The 23,877-nt window shown below is 39.6% G+C and overlaps 1 protein-coding gene across 4 annotated transcripts in view; it reads right to left on the bottom strand.

Annotated features, from left to right (window-relative positions):
* Col12a1 (collagen type XII alpha 1 chain) overlaps positions 1–23,877 on the bottom strand; it is a 118,053-nt gene that overhangs the window by 6,362 nt on the left and 87,814 nt on the right. For all 4 annotated transcript variants that reach the window (XM_039082533.2, XM_039082534.2, XM_063264976.1 and 1 more), the window contains 14 exons: positions 23,643–23,785; positions 22,338–22,447; positions 15,821–15,970; positions 14,290–14,367; positions 12,723–12,809; positions 11,126–11,179; positions 10,534–10,629; positions 9,706–9,759; positions 9,144–9,197; positions 5,660–5,713; positions 4,194–4,265; positions 1,248–1,283; positions 1,089–1,155; positions 199–387 (listed from right to left, as the gene is read on the bottom strand). In XM_039082533.2, the coding sequence (XP_038938461.1) occupies positions 199–387; positions 1,089–1,155; positions 1,248–1,283; positions 4,194–4,265; positions 5,660–5,713; positions 9,144–9,197; positions 9,706–9,759; positions 10,534–10,629; positions 11,126–11,179; positions 12,723–12,809; positions 14,290–14,367; positions 15,821–15,970; positions 22,338–22,447; positions 23,643–23,785 (1,244 nt within the window). The remainder of the gene's footprint in view (positions 1–198; positions 388–1,088; positions 1,156–1,247; positions 1,284–4,193; positions 4,266–5,659; positions 5,714–9,143; positions 9,198–9,705; positions 9,760–10,533; positions 10,630–11,125; positions 11,180–12,722; positions 12,810–14,289; positions 14,368–15,820; positions 15,971–22,337; positions 22,448–23,642; positions 23,786–23,877) is intronic.

Below are 23,877 nucleotides of genomic sequence, written 5' to 3' on the forward strand. Positions count from 1 at the left end.
CCCCACTACTGGGATTATAGACGTCTGTGCACTTCTTGTTCCTGAACAGGAAAAGTGGCTGCCAGACAGCTCTTCTAGACTGTCCACACAACACCCAAGTGCCGTGTCAAATTCTGACTGACAAATGCTTTCAACCTGCCCCAGTCCTCCCACACACAAGCCCTTCTTTTATCACTGCATAAAGTCAGAAAGGCTGACCTCGTTCGCCCTGAGGTCCTTGCATCCCAGGCGTGCCAGGGAATCCTGGTCGTCCCCCCGGCCCTGGTTCTCCTCTGGCTCCAGCACTGCCAGGGGGCCCTGGAGGTCCTGGTGGGCCAGGCTGGTTTCGATTTGAGTGGTAATCGTTTGGAATCTGATTCAGCATCTGGTTGAATCTGCTCATCTGGCCTATGAATAGCAAGACTTGTTAGAAAGAAAGCCAGGAAGGGAGAGGGCATATAGGGGATCTGTTTCCTCTTAGCTCCTAGCCCTCATGTTCTAATTAATAGAGACATTAAAAATAAGACACATCAGCCACCCAGTTCAAAGTGACCCTTGATCGACAGTCATACTAAAGCTGACCTCAAGCCATAAGCTTTATTACAAATAAGAGTTATCAAAGTGAAGTACCTCTTCGAAACACATTGCCTTTCAGTGTGTCGGATAATGTCACTCAAAAGAGAACGCCTTTGAAATCATGGCAGGCAGTGTGCCATTTTTCTAGGTACCTAATGCAACAATGCCCAGGTTTTATTAGTACAACCGGGAACTTCTGTTAAGTGTACATTGAAAAATTTTTTACTTGAGAGACTTTGTTTCCAAGCACAGTGGCTTTAGACCATGATCATGGACCTCTCTTTTCTTACAAACAAACTAAGATAATTTATGGACCATGTTCCTCAGGACCGGGCTGCGATCCTCACGACCATGCTGTGAGAAGCACTGATGAAACTTTGGAGGGTAACCCCGGAGTTCAAGACTAGCCTGCGCCCCGTCTTCAAGCATGAACTGTGTTAGTTTGAAACATTTCCAATCAACTCTGTGACTCAAGTCCTGTGTCTTCCCCGCCATTGCTTTAACAGTCGTTCAAATGGTGAACAGTCAATTACCACTGATCAGTTGTTCACACACTTGTCTTGCAACAGCTCGCATCATGTTCTGGGAAGCAATGTCTCCCTGGTTAATTAAATTTAAAAAAAATCATTAAAATATTATTTCTATAACTTAAACTTGAAAGAAAATGAAGTCAACTTTTAAGAAATACATACCCTATCACCTTTTTCTCCTTTTAACCCAGATTGACCCTGAAACACAGATAATTTATATTTTAGAAACAGGAAGAGATGATCTAAAACAGTTGTTCTTAACCTTCCTAACGCTGCGACCTTTTAATACAGTATCTCGTGTTTTACTGACCCTCCCAACCATAAAAGTATTTTGTTGCTCCTTCATAATTATAATTTTGATAGTGTTATTAACCATAATGTAAATATATGGCCTGCAGTATATCTGATCTTCAACCCCTTCTTTGTCATTTGATGTGCAAGGGGGTCAGGACCCATAGGCTAAGAACCACTGGGGGTCAGGACCCATAGGCTAAGAACCACTGGGGGTCAGGACCCATAGGCTAAGAACCACTGGGGGTCAGGACCCATAGGCTAAGAACCACTGGGGGTCAGGACCCATAGGCTAAGAACCACTGGTCCAAAATGTTGCAAGGACAGCAATGATGATACTGAGGGCAGAGACTGTTGTCTGATAAACCAGTAACCTGCTACATCACACCTAAAGTCACACCACTAACATTTTCCTTTACTGTAAAAATAATCTAATCTCTCATCCAATAGGGCCTTCCAAAGCCTTGCTCCAGCGTGAGTTATAGAACAACGATTACAAGGGCTATATACCATTCACCATATAGATTTACAATTGAAACATGTGCACTTGAACTCCAACTGCACTTTACCACACTTTAAGTTACCATGGTTACTTAGCTCAGTTGCTTATTGTGGAATACACAAAAGCTTAACATCCATTCACTTCCTGGAAGAACCAGTAAAGGACTTTCTGTCGGCTCCCTAGATAAATGTGTATTCTTCCTCCAATTAGTCTTTGTACATTGCTTAGAAAAGGAAACAGAGGTTTTTCTCTCTTAATTGGTCTCACATCCAAACAACCACATACTCTTTATCATACTCAGTCAGAAGCCCATTTCAGTCCAGGAAAGATCCTTAGAGGGCCTGAACTTCCTATCTTTTGGTAAGTATCTTTTCAAATTGCCAACTGCCATCACAGAAGGAACACCCAAGTCATTAACAAATCTGATACTGGGAACCTATTCCAGCCAAACCAACTTTAGCATTTCCATGGAAACCACTTATTTCTAGTCACTGTTTAGTATAACGATTCCGGTATCCTCTTAACTGACCTCCTTACTTCCTGCTTTTGCTCTTGATAGCCTATTCTTGATACGGATGCCAGAATGGGAGTTTTAAAGAAAAAAAATAGATTATCTCACTTGTTTGCCCTGAGACATGAACGGTGTATAGTGAATTACAATTATTGTAAGAAAAACTTGTTCTTGGCTTCCTCACTACAAAAAACCAACAACGTGGTACATCACACTTAAAACCACACCACTAACATTTGCCTTTACTGTAAAAATACTCTAATCTCCCATCAAATAGGGCCTTCCAAAGACCATTTGGAAGCCTATATTCGAAAGAACTATATTTTTGTAGGACTACTAATATTGAATATGGAACTTTATGAAATTACAGCTTTTATTTTTTTATTTCTTGCTCTTTTCTGACTTAATTTTTCAATTTGTTTCTATTCTGAATTGTTTAAGATTTTAGAAAAATTGATATATGGATACTGTATTTATGTCATAACCACCCTTCCACCACACCCCTCAACTCTTCTCATGTATACCACTACTCCTCAATTATTATAGTCTCACACACACACACACACACACACACACACACTCATGAAAACACACACACTCATATACATACACAAAAACACACACATACACACACTCATGAAAACACATACACACACATACACACATGAAAACACATATACATAAACATGAGTTCATTTAATGTTTCTCATATGTGCACATGCTTAGGAGTGACCACTTGACTGCCTATAACCATTGACTGCCTATAGTTCTTCATTTAGGGGTGAGGCCTTGGGAGATCCCCCCAATACATGTTGGCACACCACCTGGTATTGTCATTATGCAGTCTTGTTTAAGTAACAGTTTTGTTAAGAATTCACAGAAATAACTTCCCTGTCATCGTGTCGGTGATCTTGTAGAAGCATTTTCACCACCAGCCACCAGCAATCACATCTCAAATAGAGCAATAGAATGTTTCGGCCTCAGTTTACCTAAATTAGCCTCATCTAATACAAAGTAAAGTATGAGGGGTGTGCACAGCACACATGTGGAAGTCTGAGTGTTCATCCTCAACTTTCATGTTATTTGAGGCATGGTCTCCTTGCTATTTGTCCACTGTGGATGCCAGATCCCTTGCCTAAGAGCTTCCAGGGATCCTCCCAGTGATTCTCTGAAGGAACACTGAGATGGTAGACACTCATGCATACATGTCCAGGACTTGTAAGTGTCCTGGAAATTCAAACTGAGATCCTCGTGCTTGCATGGCTAGCATTTTTACCCTCTTAGCCATCTCCCTAGGCCCCAATAAACACTTTAAAGACTGGTCTGGTGCTCCAGAATCCTCAATTGTGGATCGAGGAAAAAGAATGGTGCCTGTGGGTAGTGCTATCAAAGGGTTAACATTCATCAATGAGGATGAAGGCGCCCTGCACCCTAATCTTGTATTTTTATGTCTTTTATGTCAGCATACCACTTATAAATAAAAAGAAGAATGATTTTGCTGACCCAGCTCTGAAGTTCAGAGTGTTTATACAGTGCAGAAAAATGTGCCTTGGCTCACAATCCCTTCCTCCTTTTAAAGAAACCAAGGACCACAGTTTTCATCCCAGGATATTATAGCAACCCAGCAGGGGGAGGAAAAGCCTTTAGAACCATTCCGGAGTCAAATCCATGGGTTCATCATTGTTTCAGCAGATGCTCCTACATATTTATGGCTGAGATAACCTAAACATGCCCATGCCTTGGAGTTCTCATTTACCCACGTCCACAGGAGAATGAACGTCAGTAGACATGCAAAACTACTTACAGGTCGGCCATGATCTCCAGGTTTTCCCGGTTTCCCACTTGGCCCTGTGACTCCTGGAGAGCCTGGGGTTCCCTACAACCACAGACCAAGAAAGGGAATGTTATGACAAGGAAAAAATCCTGGCCACAGTAACTGAAGAACTGCAGACAGGCTTAAAACCTTTTAAAAGAAGCAGAATATCATTACACAGTAAGGAAGAGGAAAGCCACGTTTTAAGGTAACATGAGGGGAGAGATCTTGGAATTTCTGCCTGAAATGTAACTTGAGATCAATAGGAAAAAATACACGCGTACGTATGACCAGTTTCACAACTTATAGACTACAATCTCAGCACATTTTACTAGTCATATTTACAGAATGAAACCCCTAAATTTTTAGTTTATTTATGAAACAAAAAAAATAGAAGTTCCAAAAGACAAGGGTGGAAACTTGGGCTAGAGGGGAATTAAGAAGGTGGCTGGGTTTATCCTGCTCTAGCCACTCTTCTGGCGACTGTAGCAGAGTCTAGGAATCCTTCCTCCTTGGGGACATTCCCCAGGCTCCAAGGCTCTCCCTCCTATCAGCACTCTTCATCCACCAAAACCACAAGAATTTTTCCCTGTTGCTTTTAAGTCAAATTGCGAGGATTTCTGCTATATATCTACTAGGCTATTTATAAGATAATATCCAATACATCGTGTTCTAAAGCCTACCACTTTCGTTAAATAGAATCATAGATTTTTATAAAAACACTTCTCTAAATGTATGCGAAATTGAGCCTTGTAGTAAGCACATAGGTTTAATATTTATTTAAACTATATCACATGAAAACGCATGTATTAAACATAAATAATAAAATCAAATAGACATATGTTCTGGAATCTTAGAATCCTGCCATACAGACAGGGGACACAGCCAGGGACTCTATCTCATTGTCATATTACCTACAGATAGTTCTTCTTGAACAAGTTTCAGAATCTCTATCCTCAGCTTCTTCTCCATGAAGCCTCAGAGGACCCTTTGTTTAAGATGTCGATAAAACCCACCTCCTCAGAATGCCTTGTAGTTGCTCTTAAACATGCCCACGCCTTGGAGTTCTCATTTACCCACATCCACAGGGAAATGGAAGTCGGTAGATATGCAAAAGTAATTACAGGTCTGCCATGGTTTCCAGTGCTATCCTTAACATCTAAATGTCACAGAGCTCAGATTCAGGCGGTGACCACTGAGGGACTGAGCCTAACATCTCACTAAAGAGGGAAATCAAGAGACCAACCAAACAGTGGCCAAGTCAGTCTGAGATTTTTCTGAGACAGAACATGATAAAGTGTCTGTATTTTGACGCATCTGTCTTCTCTAGCACAATCTGATTTATAAAACAAAAGCAAACAGCTTATCGACATTTCCCACAGCACAGAGGGGGGAAACTCAACATGGGAGAAAAGGAAAAGGAAGCTGGAAGGCGGTGTGACCCATTCAGCTCTTACCGGTGGCCCAGGTGGGCCTCTCGGTCCCATTGCACCATCTTTTCCAGTGAAACCCTGTTGTAAGAATGAAATTATAGGTTAGGAAGGAAACAAACACATGAAATGAGGCTAAATAGATCATTAAGGGCAAAAGGATCATAAGAATGACTGAGTACAATTTGGCATTTGGTAGCTAAGCTTTCAATATGAAGACCAGCTTATCAAAAGAAAGAAACAAACAAAAACCCACCTCATTTCAATTTACAGTATACTTTCACTGAGTAATTAGTTCCTATGCTAGTTCATTTGTATAGCTACAAGCAAAACTAGTACAAACTGCCAAACTAATAGTTTTCAAAGAAAGCAGATTCTAGTTTTTTACCTCTTCAAAAGTGCAGAGGGAGGTAAAGGGAGACTGCCTCTGCCTATTAAAGCCACTCTCTGAAAGGGGCCATCTGTGACAGCTGCCCCACACGCAAAGAGAAAAGGAAGTCTTCCATTCTCTCAGCTGGCGTTAGTTAAAGTTCTCTTGTTCATCACAGGGCCAAGCTATGTCAGTATGAGCAGCAAGGAACGGGCAGGGTGCATCTCCCTGTAGGGCTGCCCTTTGGCTCCTGTGTGCTCTTTCCCTCTGTACAGAGTCAAATGACCTCTGCCTGGAGTGAGTCACCCTGCTACCTAGTTAGCAACAACAGATCTCTGAAACCCAGCCGAGGACTTCTGAGTCAGTTTGCTGTTTATACTTGCTGCATTCCTCTGTCAGAAATGATTTTTGTCCCATTTTCCACAGAAAAAGAATGACCAAGTACTAGGCCACGGTGGCTCCGTGACACTGCAATTCTAGCATTTGGGAGGCTGAGACAGGAGGATTGCTGTGAGGTCTGGGCCAGCTTGGTTTTGAAAAAAACCAAACCATAAAAGAATTATTATTTTGTTCATAATTATTCGGCCTCTGTATTTCTTAGTCTGCTGACTTCACAATAGCAGAAACTTGGGTTTCTTTTACAGGAGTTTTAGAAATACTCCGTATCTCCCAAAACAAATCTTTTCAGAAACTTAAAGGGATAAACTTACAGTCTGCTTTCAGTAGGAGCTAGGCCTGCTTAACAAAAACCAGACTCGGAATCCATCTGATACAAAACCAACATTACTTCTGAGAGCACTTAAGAAACAAAACTCTTCCAGTAGCTCTGCTGGGACGGGTAGAGTGGTGTGTCTTCCATCTAAACGGATCCAACTGCTACCAGTTCTCTCTCTCTCTCTCTCTCTCTCTCTCTCTCTCTCTCTCTCTCTCTCTCTCTCTCTCTCCCTCTCTCCTCTCTCCTCTCTCCTCTCTCTCTCCCCCCCTCTCCCCTCTCCCCTCTCCCCTCTCCTCTCTCTTCTCTCCCCTCTCTCTCTCCTCTCTCCTCTCTCTTCTCTCCTCTCTCTCTCTCTTCTCTCTCTCTCATTCCTTATCAGATTTTTAATAATCTAGTCATGCTGGCCACCTGATTTTTTGAAGGAACATACCTAAATTGGAGTGAGGGGGATTTAATCTGATATCCTTAAGAGGGCTTTCTCAAGCCACCTGCAGACATCATGTTTTAACTCTTAGTGTCACTTCTGACTGCAAGCCTGCAATTGTCACTATGTCCAGGCTCATCATGGTGTCAGAAGAGACTAGTGATCGTTTCATATATATATGCATATTAGACACAGGTACATGGCGTTCTGTGGTTCTTCATTTCAAAATTTTCCACCACAGTCCCAATTCCCACCATATCTACAGAACCCTGCCTCACCATGGTCCTCTGCCTTACCTTCCTCCTGCTTCCCTCTCTCAGTTCCTGATACTTTATTTATTTATTATTTATTTATTTATTTATTTATTTATTTATTTATTATTTGTTGCTGAGATCCCCAGACCTACAGCCTCTCTTACGTGTAAAACTGTTTATGCCCTCCTCCTCCCTCAGTGCACCGCCTCATAGCCTCAGGGGCAGTTTACTAAGCCATAGTCAGATGAGTAGGGCTATGGAAGAAGCATGGGGATGAATTCTTAAATTTTTTCCTCATCTTCATCCCAGAAGACAAGAGTGATGGTATTACACAATGTTGGACGTGGGTTGGAGTTTCAGAGAGGAAATGTACTGGTCTTCCCGACTCCTCACCCTTCCAGGTGCAATGGTGACAGTATAGGCTTCCTGATTGCCTGTTGCTAGGGGCCAACCTCAGGACCCCACCATCTCCATCTGAAGCACACACTGGGATGTGCACAGTGAGCCCTCGGCAGCAAGTCACTTTCTCAGTGGCCATATTCAGTTTTATTTTCTTATGGGAAAGGCTGAGGTATCATTTGTATCCTCATTACAAAGTAAAAATTGAATACTACTGCCCAAATTCAGATTCTCAACAGATGCTGAAGTGTAAATACCTCACCTGAGTCTCTGAGCTCCTCATTGGAGGATCTGGCTAGCTCTTTGACTCGTGTGTTTCTCCCAAATGTCAGAAAAAGCACAAAAGCAACACTCGGGAGCACATCACACTCTCTTCTGAGTTACCTTGGTAACCATTGCTCCTACTGAGGGACACCTCCTTGCCAGTGATTACAGATATTAAGGCTGACCCAGGTTTACTGACAGCAGGTACGGTGCAAGCCCTTTTGGAGAGGATGCTAATTAGAGTTTAGACTGATTGACAGAGAGCAGACAACCCTCACGTTTAAACTATAAAATGCTGAAAAGCTGTAAGGTCCGTGGACTGGGCAATTCTAACATCTCCAAATTCTTACTGAAGCATCTTGGCCTCTTATTGAAACAAATGTTCCCACAGTATTGAACGAAGCATAAATGCCATCCATGGTCACTAACCTGTCCCAGAAAGGAATGGACTTCCTAACTTGTTGTCACCCTGGGTCAAGGGCAAATGTGGGTGCTGCCACAAGCACAGAAAGTCCCTACTAAGTACCAGCCCTTCACACCAGCATCAATCTCAGAAGTGACCCTTGTCTTCTAAAGAGCTAGAGTTCTCCAAAGAAAATGCTATGAAAGCGAAAGCTACTCCCCAAGTTATTTAAAATCTGTCTCATGATAAAGATTTCAATTGTAGGATTGAAAGCAATTGCCTATATCTCTTGTTTTTGTTTTTGTTTGTTTGTTTGTTTGTTTTTCTTTTTTTCGGAGCTGGGGACCGAACCCAGGGCCTTGTGCTTGCTAGGCAAGCGCTCTACCACTGAGCTAAATCCCCAACTCCGCCTATATCTCTTGAATGCCTTTCCGATCAGTTAAAAGCTATTTACTGGGCTCTTCAAAATGTAACTTAAAATTCTCTACATTAAAATTTCAAGTGCTTCCCCCAAAGTCCCATCAATTTCTTTAAGGGAACTTGAGATGAATCTGATGCTGAATGGTCCACTGGTGCTAGTGTTGAAGCTTCCCACAAGATATGTGAATTCCACATCTCCAACCGTTCAAACAGACTGTGAGGGGATTCTGTAATTAAAATGTATTTGCAGCACAAAACTTACTCTGTCTCCTGGTGGCCCCATTGGTCCTGGCGGGCCAGGTAATCCTGGGGTTCCCTACACAGAAGGGAGCAAATAATTAGTGTGCAATAATATACTATTTGTGTAAAAACCTGATTCTTAGTATGCTTCAAAATGTTTTCAAACAAAGTTTGAGTACCCCTTCCCCTCCAAAAAAAAGCCTGAAGACTATGGCCAAACACAGTGCCAGGCAAGAAAGTATCAGAATTAAACATTATACACTTGAAGAGTAAGAACAGAGCACACACGCACACACGCGCACGCGCACACACACACATTCATATAGTCATACATTCATGCACATACAAAGAACAGAGTAGCACACATATGAGCTCACCCTTCACTACTTAATCTTGGTTCACTTCTTTTTAATTAATTAATTTTATATAATATATTCTGATAACGCTTTGTTCTTCTTCCAGTTCCTCCCTGTTCCTCCTCACCCACCAAACTCCACCTCCCCTCTCAAACAAATTTGCAACACTCAAAAGACAACGTTTTAGACAGAGCATTACAGATAAAAAAGGTAATTTGGAGAACTCACTGTCCGGCCTGGAAGCCCTGGCTCTCCTGCATCACCTTTCATTCCCTGGCGACCCTAGAGTGGGCAATGAGAAGACAGTTCTCAGGTATTGTGGAAATTAAGTGTAAAAGGAGGCAGTGGGTCACTTATGAATTTTTATCACTGTATAGGTCTAGTATGGGTACTCAGAGATAAGCACATAGGTCTATTGTAAGGGAAAATAAATGACCCCTCCCCCTTTTATTAAAACTCACTTTCTATCCAGCAAATGTCATTCTATAGTTTCCACTTAATGTTATGATATTGCTATATAATTATGGGACAATATATCTACTTTGAAAGAATGTTTAACAAAAGTGATATGGGCATTACTTTCAAGAAGTTTCTGAAAGACCAAATAAATAGACTTTTTTTTTTAGTTACTGATTGAATGTCTCATTTACACATCTAAAATAATATTCATCAGACGACACCAGCTTCATTCTTCTAGAAAACATTTGCACTTAGAACAATGTAGAAAATATTACACATAAACCAGTCCTAGTGGCTCAGAGCTGTCAACCCAGCTACTCGGGAGACTGAGGCAGGAGAATCACAAGTTCAAGTTCTGCACTGACCACAGTGTGAGCTTAAAACCTTGTCTCAAAATAAGAAGCGTATAGAGGATTGGGAGTGTAGTTCAATAGTAGAGAGCTTGTATCGCATTCATGAGGTTCTAGGTTCAAACCCTGATACCTAAACACTGCTGAGGGGAGCCACAACAAAACGAGGAAGAAAATAAAGACGGTTACATTTCAACACATTGTTAACCCAACATTTTCATTTACTGTAGAAAGCTTTTATGCTTACCTGTTCTCCTGGAATGGAGAGTCCATTGGGTCCCTGAGGGCCTGGAGGACCCTGAGGTCCTGGAGGCCCAGTATCTCCACGAGGACCTGGGGGCCCCTAAAATATATGAGGAAAAGAGAGAGGGAAAGAGGATGACATAATACCCTCTGGTAAGAAACTTCTCATCATAGTCTGAAGGCATGATTGCCTAATCTTCGTAAACATTTTAAAATATCTGCATTTATAAAACTCTGTTGGGGCCACAACATTTCATTCCCTTTATGACACCTTCAAAAAGTGCAATGTGCCCTAAATTGACAAAACTTACGTTTCAATAAAAATGTCCTGTTAAAGGCTGCCTTTTTAAAGTAAAAAAAAAAAAAAGATTATATAAATGTGCTCTATCTATATTGACAGATTCCCATGAGTTCTAATTTCACTATATAGAATCTACACTACTGGTTTATGATGTCTGAAATCAAGAATAGTGATGTAGCTTAATGTATAGTAAACCATCAGTGAGTGGCCCAAGGTCAAATACCACCTCCAAGGGAACTTAACCAACCAGATCTCAACATAGCGGTGGATATTTGGAGTACTAATATGTACTTACAACTGCCCCATTGATGCCTCTTTCACCTCTGGGACCTTTGGCACCAGGTCCTCCCTAAAACACAGAAAAAGAACACATTTTGGTGTGAGCATAAAGGAATACAAAAATTAATACATAAAAATAGTGTTTCAAAAAGGAATACATTCCCTAAATGGTCAATACCTACATAGATATTTGCAAAATAGTAAAGTAAAACTATCATGTCACGGCTGGGATGTAGCTTCGTGGCAAACACTTGCCTTGCATGTACAAAGCCTTGGGTTGAGCCCCAGCATAGCTAAGAAATAAATCTGTACCATCTAGTCACACCGGAAAATAGAATTTGAAAACCGCACATTCTATGTTTCTTGCTATATTCGTAGCACTTAAATAAAAGGAAAAATGTATTTGATAATTATATAAATCATGTTCTTCAAGGAAAATACCCAAATGTCTCAAGACCTCAGAGCATGCACTTACAAACCAAGAATTCAAGGACCAACAAATAAGGCCAAAAAATACCACAGTGACATCAGATAATGGTACCTCGAAACTAGAAAAGAATTCTATCAGATCCAAGCCGTATGCCAGGTGCATCTCAGATTTATGATCCTAATTCCAGGGACATTTTGAATCCATACATAAAAAGTGCTTTGTAATTAACCTAAAATCAAAGTATTTTCTATAACCACCGTTTCTATAACAAAGATTGGTGTTCTCAGTACCTTTGAGAAGCTCCTGTATTAATAAAAATTGTTGATTATAGAATTTTCTTAAAAAGCCAATGAATTTAGAGCAATCACTTGTTTTCCACAGTACGGCTCAAGTCAGGCATTACAAATCAACCCTAATCCAAAGAGTTGCTGCTGATGGACTAGTGTACTCTAGCGTAACTGCTGTCTTCAGTGTTTCCATTCACATTTGCGTGGTCTCTCATCCCATCATACAGTATCGGGTCGTAGTCTCACCACTCAGGTCACCCCACACCCGGGTGCTTGCTCCCAGTGCTTATACCATGAGTTGTCACCTTCACGTGTTATGTTCATGGCATGTCTGCCATGTAAGGTGCATATGTGCTAAGTTCTAAGTAAGTTGTTCTTGGCCAGCTTCCCAAACCGTGTATTTATACAAGAAACTGTAAGGGAATATAATACATTTACAAGTGCTTATATTTACAGACAGAAACCCAAACTTGTGCCTTTAAGAGAGAAAGGCTTGAGTGTCATTATACCTGAGTGGCTAGAGAAATGGTCCAAGCACCAGAATAAAACTCTTATTTTTTTAAAAGTAAAATTGTTATAACATTGATTAATTTATTTATTGGGGGGACACATGTGCATGGCACATGTGTGAAATCCAGAGGACAACTTGCACGAGGTAACGCTTTCGATCTACCTTGTGGGTGTCAGAGGTAAGACACACGTCATTCGGTTTGGCAGTAAGCACCTTTACCCACTCACTCATCTTGCCAGCTCCCGAAACGCTAGCATCGAAACCACAAGTGGATAAAAAGCATTTTATGGCCGCCATACTGACAAACAGGTGATCACGCCAAAGATCCCCCTCCAAAAACAAATTTCAAATCAAAACGATAGGGTGAGAATGTCTGTTTCCTTACCGCAGGGCCTGGAGGACCTGGAGGGCCAACGCTGTCCTGTGTGCATGTGCAAGCATTCGGAAGGGCGGGGCATTTTGCTTCATCTCTCTGAAAATTTGAAAAGATTATTTGCACATGAACTCAGTGAGACTCAGAGGGTGACATCTCACCCACCAGCCCTATTTACACACATGAGAATCTGTTTCCCAACTGGAACAAGTAACTGCTGGTTAATCATAGCTTATAAATGGTCTAAGGTTAGAATTTGCTCCGCTCCCTTGTGCTATGCTTGAGCAAACCATGCATAACAAGGAAATATTAATAAGATTAGCAGGAGCCCTGGTAATTGAGCCCAATTTTCTTTATTCCCTGTTATAGAAAATGCTATATATCTATGGTCTCAACAACTCTCCCTGTCTGTAAACCAGCCTATGTGTCTCACTGTGGGCCATGTTCCTACTTTCACTATGCCCCAGCACTGCCCATCTAGGTCACGTGTCTCAGATAACTAGAGTACACGGTGGCCGTTATAGCTGGAGTGTCATCCACATTGCTTGCTCCCTAGCTTCACTGGGTTCTCTGCTTAACTCTCTTATCACTGAAAGTGGATGGCATCTCCATGCCTTTACCTGTACCTGGTTTCATTCCAGGGCCCCTGCTCTACAACATAACCCAGGTCACACTTAGGTTATCTAAGGAGTATTTGTTCCAGGCCCTCCAGAAAGTGCCAACACCTAAGGAAAGTCACTCGTATAAAATACTGTAGTTTTTGCATGTATCCTACATGCTTCAGATCATGACTAATTACTTAATATGGTATAAGTGCTATAATAGCAATAAAAATGTCTGTGTGAGGTTGACAAATATCCCAGTTAGGAAAGCATTAGAACAAAGATTATGCTTATAAGTTCAATAGATCTTTTCAATATTCCCAGTTTGTATTTGGCTAAGTCCACATAAGAAAGCCAATGCATCTAATTTTTAATTTCTCTCACGGGCTTTCACAGATACTCACTTTTTACTGTTCCAACCCTGTCATATTGAAGAGTCGATGGTTTATAATAAATGTTCACTAAATATTTAATAGTATATATTTATGAGGCAGATGTATGCAGCTGTGCTTGCCAAAAGCTTCATATCACCAACACTGGCCTTTATAATTACATACATACCACATGCATGCATGCATGTATGTATGCATGTATGTATGTATGTATGCATGTATGTATGTATGCATGTATTCCTTCCATCAAAAGACCCTTAGTAATCCAGAAAAGTGATAGTTTATTTAGTAAAAAGCTGCTAAGCAGTGGGAGGTCTGCAGAAGTCAGTTTATCAGACACATTGACTCAGCATGACTTTCCTGGCTGTTGTTGAGAGAATTTCCAGATATGGTCTTGTACATTCCTATCCTTTGCGCAGAAGGTCACGTGAGCCCTGGCATGAACTGTGGTAACTGAAGAGCACACACACATTGCACGTCCCTAGGCTCCAATCTGCAGCTGTTGAGTGCTATTTCCTCTCCCAGACCATTTGTATGAGAAGAGTTCCGTCTTGGGGATTTAAAGCCAGAGCTCGGCTTTCTTACCCGAGAGGGAATATCACAGCATCTGTCTCTACTGGTCCACACTGGGCTGCAGATAATGTCAAAGCTCTGGATTTGGAACTGCAAATAACCAACAGTAACATCAGCTAAGCACACAGGAAGACGGTTGAAACATTTTTTTTATTTATTAATCATCTTTTTCGTTTACACCTCAAAAGTTATCCCCCTTCCCAGTCTCCCTTCCACAAACCTCCCCCATCCCATCCCCCTTCCTTTTGCATGTAAAAGGGTTTAAACATTTCAATCCTGCCTATTTCAGGCAGATTCTCTCAAGAGCTTACACCCTTGAGAGCATTGTGATGCTTCCAATGGTGAGGAAAATCAGTAAAACTGTATGTCTAAAAGAGACAGTAATGGGAACTGCCTCTGACGAGCTCCTTCTCCTGATTCACTTGCTGAAAAGAAATGTTTGATTGAGGTATTTAAAAACATTAGTTTCTTTCTTTAGATTAATTTGAATACTGTCCACATTTAAATCAATCTTTTAAAGCATTTCTTTGTAGAAATGTAACATTAAAGAAACTGCCACCTGATTCTGTGATTGATGATATTTGCTTTAGAAATTATAAATCTAGGAATAAACTAATAAGTTTTAAGGCCCTCAACTGAGCTATTCAGTGAAGCATATGCCTCCATCTTTTTAGAAACACAGCCATTCTTTGAAAATTCTGATGGTCTCTTCCCTCCTGAAGCCAAAAGGTACCATACAGGCTATTGGGGGAGAAAAGACATTGACATCTTACCCTGCTATCACTCTACAAATGACAATACTCTGCTCCACAGAGGGAATTCAAATTGTAAACCCAGTCAAAAATCCATGACTGAGGAGGTCTTAGGCCCTAGGGGTGAGCTTAATATAGACATTTAAGTTATCGTGGTCTTAATCTGCCTTCTAAATATTTATAGACAAATACTATCCCCAGCCTTAATCAGAGAAGTTTCTCTTTGCAACAAATGGCAGTGAATGCAGAGATACACAGCTGCCGAAGGCTCTGAGAAAACATGATGGTGAGTGCTCAGTCCTGAGCGGGACATTTATGCCACACCCACTGGGGCCTCTTTCTATGGCCTCCTCCATGGCCCAGGAAAAATTGCAGAAGAGAGAGTAGAAGGAATGTGATACCTGGAAGACAGGGATAAGAGCTAAGAAAGGTCTTCTGAGTCGTACACAGCCAATGCAGACATTTTACCATGACTATGACTGTTTGCAACTGGCCTGCACATCAGTCAGGGATCAGCAAGATTCACTAGGCCCTGCCTCTCCCCATTTAGCTACTGATAAATTTTCAGGGAACAGAAGACAACTTCTTCAGTTATGTAACCACTGATGAGCCCCCCCAGACACCAGGTGGGCTGAGTATAATTTTCCACACTTTCAAACTGACTAACAAGTGTGACAGCTTATAACTCACTGAGGAATTAAAAAAAGCAAATACTATTCACTGATTTAGAAAACATCATGTCAATCTTACCATAAGGCACTAAACATCAAAACATCACATGCGTTACTTACTGTGGCTGATTTCCTCTCTCCTTTAAGAAGTTTTCCAAGAATTTCATAGCCATCAGTTGTTATATTTCCAGCTTCTTTGATGTCTTTTTCTACAATTTCATAGCAGTCAATATAAATCTTAACACTCTTTGAGGTCACTACAATATGGACCTAAAAAGATAATTAATTTTCATTATAAAATTTCGCTCAGAAAAGTAAGCTGCATTACTCTACACCAATTCTTTATAAATTGTTATAAATTCTTTCTTTTATAGTTATTCTTCTCTCATACAATACATCAAGGCTGCAGTTTCCCCTTCCTCTACTCCTCCCAGTTTCTCCCTAACCTCCCTCCCCACTGCCAAATGCATTCCTATAAATTAGTTCCTAAACCATTTTATCCTAATCCAAGAATCTTGGGTTAAAAAATCCAAGAACCTATGTTTCAAAATCAATGACATCATATGAAACTGTACTAGGCACTCAAGGCATTTCAGAGTCTGTCACCTATGGACATGGGTGTAATTTCATATTTTCCTACTGTGTACTCTCACTGAGACACAGAAGAGATGATGCAGTGTACAACAGAATTTTGAGAAGTGTAAAAGAATGATCTAAACAGACGTTAATAAACCACTAATATATTTCGTTCAATACAAAGGAGGTGTAGAGATCTTCCACAGAGGTCGATTCTGATTCATTCATTCCCGTCCCTTCGCTGTGTATCTTACAGCTCTCTAACATAGTAAGAGCTAGCACATCATCTATAATCAAACCTGGAAATCAATAAAACTCAAGATTCATTTAAGGAAAGGACTACGTGTTAATTGTATTGAATCTACTATTGAAGATAGAGACAATAGGAAATCTATTGGTACAGAAAATTAGCAAAGGACTTGTATTGAAGCAAGGAAGAGAATGACTGCGGGAATGTGTTCACTTCATACTTAGACTCATGGACCCCAGTATCCCAAAACAAACACTTTAGCAAGAATTTGATAATTACTGTGAAAATTTTGACAGATTTTTAAAAAGCTGAAATATTTGTAACTGCTCTGAAGCAGGTAGAATGGGAAAAATTTCTAATGGTTTATTTTAAATCTAAATATTTTTCCTACAAGGAGTCACCACAAAAGGACTGGTTCATAACATCTGTGATAAATAGGAATTACATGTTTTTATATACAAGTGATTCATAGCTTACTAAAAATAAAGTTTCAACATCCGTGAAATAAACAACTAACACTGATCTCAAGAAGATCACATAAGCATTTCTAGGATATTTAGTATCTAATAAATAATAAAAAAAATTATTGGTTCTTATGAACGACCACACAGACAAATGTTCAAAAGAGTTATTTCCAAATCGAAACAAATTTAATTTGTATGTCTTTCACTGTGAACCATAAATCAGCACATCCTAAGAATATATTTCATTCTAATTTCCTCATTCTTCTTACTGCATTTTAAACATATGCAAATTACATTTCAGCATGGATTCTTGATCCTTGAATTCAGGATTATGGTTGTCTGCACTGGGCCTGGAGAAGACTTGGCCTATCATCAGTCAAACATAGATGGAGAGGACTCACAGGACCAGAGCCTACCCTGCTTCAAAGCTACTGGCTACTAGTAGGTTTGGGGATAGGGAAATGATTGTCTTCAATATATACTACATGTGAGTACTTAAAGCCACAGAGGATACATTGAAACTTATGGTCACACAAACAGCTCTGGTTTAACTCAACATCTCCAGACAAAATGCAAAGGCATGAGTATGAGAAAGGTAGACCAATGGGAGTGGGAAGAAGAAAAAAAGAGTAAGAGGTAAGAGTATCCCAAATGCATTCTATACAGATATGAAATTGTCAAAGAAGAAAACTCAGAAAATTTATATGTCAGTCAGCCACATGTCCTTATGGATAAAGTTATATAATTGGGCAGGAAGTGTTACTGAAGAGAGAGCTCAATTATTAAGAATATTTGCTGCTTTTCTGAAGGACCTGATTTCAGTTCCTGGCACCCAAATGATAGCCAACTCCCACCTGTAATTCTAGTTCAATTGGATCCGACACCCTTTTCTGGACTCTTTGAATGCCTTCCATGCATGTAGTACACATACACGCAGGTAAATAATCAGATGCATAAAATAAATAAAATATAATATAATAATATATATTCAGTGGGAAAAAGAAAGAAAATTGAAACAATAAAGTATGAAGAAAATAAAGTTCTATATGGTCTGGTGCAGCCTACCACAGACAAAGACTACTCTGCGACTTAATCAAAAAAGTTTCTCTTTGAAGCGCATGACGGTGAATGTGCACAAGGTGCTGAGAACAAAGGATGGTTGAGGACCCAGAGAACACCATGCAAAGAAGATGCAGAAAGAATGTAAGACCCAGGAGATAAGGGACAGAGCTACAAAAGCTAAAGAGGACATGGTCATGGCAACCCTGCACTCACAACAGCTATGTCCGCTGGTGCTGGGCCCAAAGGTGTAAGGCCCTCCTAACAGTCAACTATGAAGGAGAAAGACGATCACAGCACCTTCACTTACTGTTGATCTACTGGCAAAGTAGATGATGGTTAGTTCTAAACTTAGGGTCTTACAAATGGCCCAAATTAAACCCTGATGAGCACTAAACTAGGCAAAAGTTAGTAAATATGGGAAAGAGGTTGAAAAACAGGGGTGCTCTCAGAAAGACATAAAGGAGGGTGGGGGAAGGTAACCAGAATATATTTTTTCATATATACTAAATTTCATATTATATGTATATATGTGATCTACATAGGTGTGTATATATACATATTATATGCAATATCATATGAAATTTAATATATATAGAATTTTCAAACAAAATATTATCAATAAAAAAAGACAAAAAAGGGTGAACATAGAGAATTTGGAAAAAGAGAGAGCCAGTGTGAAGAAAGAAATATGAAAAATATGAACACTTCTCTGAGAAAACAAACAGTACAGGAAGGTAATGCCAAGAAAAACTTAGCTTCATTTCCAATAATTAATTATTATCAGTAGAGATCTCTCAAAGTACTACTCTTTTGGCTTAAAATGGAGGATTCTATGAAAGTTGAGGATTTTTAAATAGCTACAAAATGTTTACAAGTTGTTCAGATTAGATTCTTAGCATCTTCAGTGACTATGAAAAAAATAAATTCATCCTTCTCAGCTGGCTACTCAAATGTAATTTTAATAGCTTTATCAATGAGCCAAGGTTGTTTCTAAGAACTTTGCCAAAATCAACATGTACTAGATAAGGATGAGTCAAAACCAATTACATTCCCAAACTAGAATTTGCTTTCCCAAGGAGGAGCTTATCTATTGCATTACATCAAAATCTGCAAATTTTTAAGCAAGATATACTCTGCTACAGCACTTGGGAACTTTTTGTTTCCTCTATGGCTGTGTTGTTACTGCTGTCATGTCCATAAGCAAGTCTCTTGTCTCTTTAAGCCAGACTAGGAAAGCCCTTCTCCAACCTCATTAAGCATCTGTAACTCCCGTTTTTATTGTGGATGGATAGAAAAGGGCTAAATGAGACGATTAAATAGAAGCAAAGAAAGGGATGAGGGAGGGAATATGGGGAGAAAAAGCTTAAACAAAGGGACATTTGAAGGCTCATGTGGAAACCTAACACAGTGGAAGCTTCTTATACATACATGAAGTCTATCAAAATGGCACATCAAATAATAAGGAAAATATCTCTTATCACCAAATAAAGTGTCCAGTAGTGGGAATGAGTTATATCTAATCAAATTGTTGGCCAAGGATGTCCCATGGGAACCCCCGAACAAATCAGGCTATTGTCAAGAATATTGGTGATTCTCCACAACTGACAAGGTCATATTGCTGAAGACAACACCTACCTAATTGATTGAACATGAACCAAGCTGGTACCAGCCTAGTGCCTTCACTTCTGTGGAAAAGTTCTTGTGGTACTCTACACACTACCAGAGGAGAAAAGTAAAATCCAACCTAGCTTCAATCCCTAAATAATAATAATGATGTAGCTGGACCTGGTACAAGATAGATTGGTACAATAGTGGCACAACGTTTTTTGAAGTAACCAACCAACATCTCATTGGGTTAAGGCCATTCCATGAGACAGAACCCATACCTAACACTGCTTGGATGACCAAGAACCTAAGACTAGATAGCCCAGGGACCTAAAAGAAAACAAAATACCACTGTTCTGCTAAAGTAATGTAGCAATAAAATGACCCCCAACAACATTCTGCTATACTCATAGATCTGTGCCTTCCTTATCAGAGCAAGCTTCCTCAACAGCAGATGAGAGCACACAGAGACCCACAGTCAGACATTATACTCAGAGTAAGTGACCTTATAACAGTCAACCCTCACAGCAATGTCTCCATCAAATCACTCCCCTCAGGGCTCAAGGAACTCTGTGGAAGAGGAGGCAGAAAGAGTTATAGCCAGAGGGAATACACCAAAGAATCAAGGTCTTCTAGATACAGTAGGGCTCACACGCGTAAGAACTCACAAATAGTGTTGTAGCACGTACACAGTTTGTATCGTTGTGCATTAGAGGGACTCCTAGGGATGAAAGGAAAAGTGAACGCACATAACCATTCCTAACCCAGAAACTATCTCCAAGTGATAGTCACATGAAAAGAAACTCAGTTGTATCCGAGAGTCTTACTAGGGAAACAAACTAGTTGTAAGGGTAACAGCAACAAAAGGGTACCCCAAGCTCAGCAACAGAAAATGAACTCAATGGCATCTTTAGAGGTTCTTTGTCCCATATGTTAAGTAAGAGGTTTGGGGGTTTTGTTTTGTTTCGGTTTTTGGTTTTTGGTTTCGGTTTGTTTTTTTCTACTTTTAGATCCATTGTATATATATTATGGCTTGCAATTTGGGGTTTTTATGAAATCTCTCTCTCTCTCTCTCTCTCTCTGTGTGTGTGTGTGTGTGTGTGTGTGTGTGTGTGTGTGTGTGTGTATACATCTATATGCATTTCTTGTGCTTTTTCTTTGGCTCTTTTGTTTTGTTCTTTTGTCATATTCTAATTTGTTTGGTTTTTATTCTATTTTTCTTAGTATCTCTTAGATGTTTTTTTTTTTGTTATCAACAACAACAACAAAAAAAAGAAAGGGTATTGGTCCAGAGGGGAGGAACTGGGAGGAGTAGGGGAACAAGAAACTGTAATCAGAAAAAAAGTGTATGAGAAAAGTCTATTTTCGTTAAAAAGAAAAGAGAAATTCTCAAAGAACTAGTAATTTTTACATATGGATGGGAAAGAGGAAATCTAACTCATGGACTGGAAAATGCAGGAAAAAGAAATGAAGCTTGCCCAAGAGCATTAAGCAGGGAATAGTCTGCATTGACCTGTGCAACCAAGAGAAAGGCTCTTCAGTGTCACTTGGGGATCAGACTGAACTAGAAAGGTGTATTTTCGTGTGTGTAGCTTGTCTTTTACCAAGCCATACAGAGGAAAATTATATATGATCAATTTAATAATTTGTATTCCTGTTAGCACAATGTACCATGAAAAACAGCATTAAAAAGTGTATTCCTAAACTAGATCCTTGCTTTTGTTTCTATATATCCTGTCACATTACTGTCCTTTGTCAATTGATTGCCCTTGGAAACCTGAAAGTTTCAAAATCCTCTAGACACTGACAAAAACTCAAGATCTCCAAGAATGAGAAACCATCTTAAATATATCTTAGAGCTTCAATATGATTATTTAGAAAACTCTGCATTAAGAGAATGGTATCTTTAGACTTTGTGCTCATGTAATAATCTATTACACATTTACTTTAATTATTTCACCAGTTATTATTCATTTTTGGACTTAAAAATGTTTATTGTACAGTTTGCTTGCATGCCTGTAGCTTTTTAATAGGCAAGGGCATAAAATAAAATGTTTGTTCTCTATAAAATGATAATATGACCAATTAAAATGTAATCTATTAAATTAAGTTTGTTAAAATAAATGACAGAAATGTTTACAATAAAGTAGTAGGCAGAGTGGCTAGAGAGGTGGTTCAAAGGTTAACTGCACTTGCTGCTCTTCCAGGGGACTTTAGTTCCCAGCTTCCAGGTCAGGTAGCACAAAGCTGCCTGTAACTCCTGTTCCAGAGAGATCTAACACCCTTCTCAGGGCTGCATATGCAGCCTCACACACACAGCATAAAGTTACCCAGACAAACACACATACGCATAAACATCAATATATCTTAAATTTGAAAAAATGGCAAGCAGAAAAACAAGCAAGTTTCATTATATATGTAAATCTATAAATACAAATACATGTCTAAGTATTGATTCGAACTTCAAAAGATACGGTGAAAATATATAAAAATGCTAATGGCATTACTGTTTTATTCAAATTTTATCCTTTGGATTAAGCCAATTATTTAAAATAAAAGTGTATTTGTAAAAGACATAGCTAGAATTCTAATTTAGCTTAAACACAATTAAGATTAAGTTTGGGTTTTTAATTCATATTCTTACTCTAAGAATAAGACTCAGATAATCTTACATTTTTACCTTATGAAAGCTTCCATAAAACAAGGTCTTCGCTTCATCTGCATCAAATGTAACAGTCTGTACCTCGCCTCTTGTATCCTTATTAAAGAAAGACAGTGTCTTGCTAGAAGCTGCAATCAAGATAAGATTGTTGTTAAATTATATGCACGGTATACTTTTATTCAAAATATACAAATAGTTCTTGTTGGAGAAATTGAAAAAAACGAAGTTCAGTATCTGCCAGAGATGTGCCCACTGGTACAATGGTGACACAATTACAACATAGGAAAGATCTCAGGCCTGGATCCATATAACTGGTAAGGATCCCAGAGCTGAGGAGGCCATAGGCCAGAGTCAGAGGAGGACCTACTTCTATTCTTTGATAAGTAGACATGCTATCACACAACCTCTGAATACTATGTTCATAGCCACACTTGGTGCTGCATTCGGTCTTTGTCAGAGGAGCTTCTTATGGGTGCAGGCAGAAGTTAACGTTGAGACTCAGAACTAGCTAAAGTACCAAGAATAAGAGATGATGCCGCAGTGTTCAGCCCTCACCAAAACATCTGCATCACTCCTTGCAAGACTCAGGGAACACTGAAGTAGAAGGGCAAAACAACGTAAGAGCAATGGTATAGAGGGATGTGCTACACAAACAAATGTCTTCTAAATATGTCACGACAATTGCACCGTTGCTGTCACTATGGTTGTGTTTGCACACACAGTGACTGCACAAGATTGGGATCCTGAGTCCATTATCATTTCAACGTGAATGGAGGAGAACTCATGAGGCCCTACCTCGCCATGACCAACTCTTAATGCCACCAATTAATGTTTGGTTGAGGAAGAAGGTGTCATTTTCTTCAGTGGTGTAGCCACTAAAAAGTTTCCCAGAGCCAATCAATAACTTCCTACTCATGCTCATGGATGCACCGCCCCCCCCCAATTAAACTCAGTGCTTTGCCAGAAGAGACAAAAAAGTAAGGGGGCTTTGCAGGGAGAACAAGGGTTTCAAGCAGAAAAGAAAAGGGGATGATGGAGGTGAACAGAACAAAGAATCAATGCATACAATTGTCAAAGAATGCATAAGTTAACTTTTAAAACTAAATAAATGGAAAAAGCAATAGAATTATTTCAATTGTAATAAGATGGCATTGGAATATTTGTTGGCATCCTATTCTAATAAGTTTCAACTTAAAACATGTACCAAGTAAACAAACATAAATATATACATATGCATTTATACATACATTCAGAAGATTTCTTAAGATATAAAAAAATCATCAAAGCTATACATATGCCTTTAAATAAAATAAAGTTCCTTACGATCTGCAATCACTCCAACTTGTGGTCTGTAGTCTCTGTCTGTAATTTGCCAAATTGCAAAGGGGTCACTAGGAGTTTCTGGGAGAAGTCTAAACAATAATATAATCGTATATGAAGGGGGGAGTCCATTCGGATGGAGTTCTCTGTTGGATCAAACAAAATAAACAATAAGTGAGATTATTCACCAGAGACTGTTTTGAACTTTTACACAAGAATATCATTGGTAGTGTTAGTA

This window comes from Rattus norvegicus, chromosome 8 (genome assembly GCF_036323735.1).
Source record: "Rattus norvegicus strain BN/NHsdMcwi chromosome 8, GRCr8, whole genome shotgun sequence".
Classification (NCBI taxonomy): domain Eukaryota; kingdom Metazoa; phylum Chordata; class Mammalia; order Rodentia; family Muridae; genus Rattus; species Rattus norvegicus.